Consider the following 4,609-nt stretch of genomic DNA (forward strand, 5'->3'; position numbering starts at 1 on the left):
GCACGTTACTGACTCCTATCATTCTTATTCAGTCCACAGAGAATTGGACAGTTCGACCAAATCAACCCTCATCTCTTCCCTCTCTTCTTCTTTACAAAGGGATTGGCTCTGTCTTTGGTGTTTAGAATTTCATCCTTGGTTTTGAATGTTTCTACTATTTCACATCTCATTTCCACAAAGTGTTTGGTATCGAAGGGGGAAGGCTTTAGGTGAACTCCAGCTGCCATGTTGACATGGGACTAGCGAGTTTGTCTGGACCTTTCTCTGGGTTGCGGTCACTTGGCTTATGGCACCATTATCAGGACATTTTCTATCTTCCACAGAGTCCTGGACTGGAACTGTTACCTAATTTTGTTAGGATTCTCAAGGATAGCTTAGCTTGAGAACAATTTGGTTTTTTGTCTCTTAAATTTTTGCCAAGTCTAAAAGTGAAAAGCCAGGCACGGTGGTGCATGGATGCGGCTAAAGCAACTGAGGAGGCTTTGATAAGAGAATGATATGGAAGGTGGCAGGGGTGGGGGAGACAGAGAGACACAGAGAGATTTCAGCATAATTGGTTGGCTCTCTCAACAGCTTTTTGCCATATTGTAGCAAACCACAGCAAGAACTTGATTCAGGATCCTGAGCTTGAACCAAATTAATCTCTTGATCTAGGGGCCAGAGGATGCTATGGGGTGCTGGGCAAACTTTTGTCTTTATCCATTGGGCCTCTAATAACCAGACCTCCCCCGACCCCTGGCATGTCCCGAACCAGGTTGAGCAGCAATAGCCTTAGAAAGATGTGTCTCTCTTCGATCTATTGGAAAAGATCGTCTATGGATGGAAGAATCGTGCAGCAAGTCTTATGCGTCTATGGTCCTTGTAAAGCCTCTAAGGCAGGAGCCCTAGAGAGCATTCATCAGGTCTTGGGACTGCTCCAGAGGTGGTGAAATCCTGAGACTAAGCTTAGATTCTGGGACATGAGGAAAGATCATGGGTACAGGATTCAGGAGGTGCCCTCATTCTCTCATATGTTAGCCCTGTGGACACATAGACATATATTTAAGTGCAAGGGTAATCATTTATTGAACTGCAAGAGCAAGAAATTTGTGCGGAATGATCATGGGTGGGGCAAAGAGAAATTTAAGAAAGCTTTTAATTCTCGATGTGTTGTCCTGGGTAACAAGGGAAGATGCTGGAGAGACCGGGATTGCACTTTTCTGTGACACAGGATGGAAATCAGATCACAGAATTTGACTCAGGATGCTCCATGGACAGGAAATGGGGATGCTGGAGTCCTGGTGAGAAGTCTCCACTCAGCACTGAGTAATCCAGGAAGAAAGAATACAGGAACCCATTAAGCACTTCTTGGATTGACTTCTGGACAGAGAGGCACTCTTGTATAGAACAAAGGATGAAGAAATAGATCTTGCCCTGCAATCTAATCAACATTACTTGCCAGAAAACGGGGACAAAAGGCATAAAATAAATGACTCTTTCCTTATGGATGGCATATGAAAAATGAAGTAACGAAAGGTCTGAGGCTTGGTTCCACAACCTTTGGCATAAGAAGCTCTGAAGAATGGCCATTGCCTTGAGGAATAATGATGAAAGCCTTGGCCACTTTTAAAGAGTTTCCTACATTATCTGAGTGATGTCTTGGGAAATGGGAAAGAGGGGTCAAAGGAGTCTGCTCTCCAGACTGGAGGAGAAGTGGAGATCATGCAACTCCAATTCCAGGTAAGAAGCCAAGGTTGTATGGAGTTCAGATGAAGATCTTATTGTCCAGAGTGGGATGCAGTGGGACCACAAACTCTGAAGAGCAGTCATACTCACATCCTGCTACTCTCTGTTTCAAACTTTAACTCTTAATGACAATTAACACATTGCTGAGCCCTTTTTACACAACCGTGCAGCAACTATGGAAAACTCACTCCCTTGTTTTCTTGCCTAAGTACTTAGGTCACTTTACTTTAGAGCTCAAAATAGGACCAGATAGTCACAAATCCACATAATTGAAAGCCATTTTTCAAGCTCTCCTCAAAGACTCCTTATCAAATTATTATTATAATAATTTGTGTGCACAATACTAACGCTTTTAGAAGGGCCTGCTCCACGCCCACCCCCTCCTTGCTCTCACTGGAGATTGCCCACCTGGAGGCTCAGGCCTCTCTTCAACCTCGGGCCTGGAGACAGCGATCTGCAGGGTGAGAACAAGAACGTGTTCAGGTACCAGGTCCACTTTATTCCCTGAAGAGGAAATGAGGTGCCTCTCCACCTTTCAACACGGCTGATAGCCAATCCCCCAGGTTTATTTCTTCTATGATATAATATTCAGGACGAGAAAAATAAGTGAATCCTGACTTACCAGTTTTGGTTAGGTCAATGATATTGTCCCTAGTGATTCCATGCGCCTTGCATAGCTTTGCAAACTTTTCCTTGATGTCTGAACTCAGATCCTTTGTTCTGCCTGTGAAAAGAGCAGCAGTGAGTGTAGCAGCTGTGTCCTAGGCATTGACCACAGAACTAAGTGAGGGGACAGGGGCACCCCCATAAGGATGAGAAAATGGCTGGTGACATGGTTGACAAGTGTGGGTCCAATCTATCCTGAATATGGCACCCATGGAATGGCCTTCTGGCACACAGAGAGATTTCAGAGTGTGCCCATCACTGTGCTTGAGACAAGGTACAGGTGAACATTGTCGATCTTCCGGAACTGAGAAAGAGGTGGACCAAGCCGGGAAGACCATACTAAAGCTAGAGTTCCTTTCCTCTTTTCCCACCCCAAGATCAGTGTCCGTGTGGAAATACTTTACCGTAAAGCTCCATCAGCTGGAAGGTTTCCCCGTTCTTGACATTAACGTGATGAAACATGACATAATTGTCATAGTCTGTCTTAAGTATAGTAAATGTATTCTCTCCGTCATCTGTGGAGGAAATTTGATACAGCTCAGAAATTCTCTGGTCTGCAAGAAAACATGTAAACCCTTTACCTGTTCTACCCCAAACATAAAAAAATCATTAAAATACATATCCTGGAAGAGATGTGGGGCGGGGATGTCTGCTGCTACCCATCTGTAGCTTTCTGGACTCGATGAAGTAACTTCTAAGGAAGGGCCCCTGGGACGATGCCCACTAGAGAACACTTAGCCACAGCAGTGACTCACTCTCTCTCTCATCCTCTCTGAGGCTCACCTGCCTCCCTCAGCACCTTCAAGCGACACGTCTGTCTTTCATAAGTCTGCCGTCTCACATGGCTGCATCCTGAGCAATGTGCACCAGTGCTAGCTACCAGGCAGTATCAGATTCCACCACAGCATACTTATCCCCCTTGCCTGCCACAGGGTGCTAGCTATTAGATGGACCCGTGTCCCTGGCTAAATCAACCATGTCAGGAAGTGCTTGAGATTCTATAAGGGGTTGTGGTGAGTTCCCTAGTAGAAAATTTGACTGGGAGGTGCAAGTTCCTGAGTTCAATCCCCAGGAAAACACACACACACACACACACACACACACACACACACACACACACACGATAAAGGTGGTAGGGTTTACTAAATTCCTTGTGGATAGATATATAGACATTCTATATACTTACACTCAACAAAATATTCGCCATCCTTTGCCGTTTTGTAGGCAACCAAAGAAAATTCTGTGCACACTCCATTTTCCCTGTAAAACAGAGCAAGCTGGTGCTTAGGGGATTTTTGATCTGGCAGGCTTCTTCACCCTCTACTCTGTAGATATCTCCATTTTCTGATTCCATTTAACTTTTGAATATTTTTGCAAAATAAGAAAATGGCTGTTTTTTTAAAGGTTATTTCGTTTCTGTCCGATACTTTAGTAAACACGAATTTGCGCTTATTTCTTCTTCCTCAGCTAAGGGCAAACACCTCACTTAATTAATACGGAACTTGAAGCCTAAGGAATTCTCCAAGACATCGATGTGCTGCATAAAAACTCTCATGCTGCCGTTCTCTTCTATCTTTTCTCTTTTGTTAGAGGCCACGACAATAGAAAACCAAGCCCCATTGAGCTGTAATGGACTGCAAAATGCTTAAGGGAGAAGGGGGCAGGGATACCGCATGGAAGTGTTTCTACTTGAGTTTGGCTTGATAAAGTTGTCACAATATCTAACATTCTGCCCCTGCCTCTCAGTGAGAGCAGAAGTCCCCAAACGTTGTTAGATCTGAATACCATACAACTGGTTTTACTTCAAGGTCTGAAGCCATTCGTTTGTCTAATAGAACAAGCCACTGTACCCATACCCTCAGAGGACCCACTTGGCTTCAAGAGTTCTCCAAAGCACTCTCTGAGTCAGAAGTTACTATTCACTGAACCTACCTTGTCCACATCGAGATTCCCTCTCGAGGACCTAGCTCCTACTGCATGGCCACAGACCAGGGTCAGGCCCAACACAGCACCAACAGCAACACCTTCATGTTGGTAGGGAATAGAATTGCCTCTCTGTTGGGACAATCTCTCTGCTGATGGTGCCCACACTCCACGTCCAGCACTTTGCTCATCTTTCTATGCTCTCTGGGTTCGAGTGCTTTTTTTTTTCCTTCTCATGTGGGCCTCCTTCCCTCATGATCTGTGGAATGTTTTCTCATGTATTGATGTGAAGCCA

The 4,609-nt window shown here is 44.8% G+C and overlaps 1 protein-coding gene across 1 annotated transcript; it reads right to left on the minus strand.

The window, feature by feature from the left end:
• Positions 1 to 1,288: 1,288 nt before the first annotated feature.
• On the minus strand, positions 1,289 to 4,011 carry Mup4-ps3 (major urinary protein 4, pseudogene 3). The gene is made up of 7 exons (XM_087551801.1): positions 3,889 to 4,011; positions 3,819 to 3,858; positions 3,578 to 3,651; positions 2,796 to 2,906; positions 2,348 to 2,449; positions 2,134 to 2,179; positions 1,289 to 1,376 (listed from the first exon to the last, which is right to left on the minus strand). Exons 1-6 carry the CDS (start codon positions 3,944 to 3,946, stop codon positions 2,154 to 2,156), a joined length of 411 nt encoding a protein of 136 aa, XP_087407927.1. The 5' UTR covers positions 3,947 to 4,011; the 3' UTR covers positions 1,289 to 1,376; positions 2,134 to 2,153.
• Between the last annotated feature and the right edge of the window lie 598 nt (positions 4,012 to 4,609).

Source organism: Rattus norvegicus, chromosome 5 (genome assembly GCF_021556685.1).
Source record: "Rattus norvegicus strain SHRSP/BbbUtx chromosome 5, alternate assembly SHRSP_T2T, whole genome shotgun sequence".
NCBI lineage: Eukaryota > Metazoa > Chordata > Mammalia > Rodentia > Muridae > Rattus > Rattus norvegicus.

Excerpts from the sequence above, each read along its gene's own strand:
- Mup4-ps3 (XM_087551801.1), bottom strand. The coding sequence starts at position 3,946 with ATGAGAGTTTTTATGCAGCACATCGATGTCTTGGAGAATTCCTTAGGC. Across the intron at positions 3,652-3,818 it reads GCAAATTCGTGTTTACTAAA|GGAAAATGGAGTGTGCACAG; the intron begins GTATCGGACAGA and ends TCTGTTTTACAG. Across the intron at positions 2,450-2,795 it reads CCAGCTGATGGAGCTTTACG|GCAGAACAAAGGATCTGAGT; the intron begins GTAAAGTATTTC and ends CTCTTTTCACAG.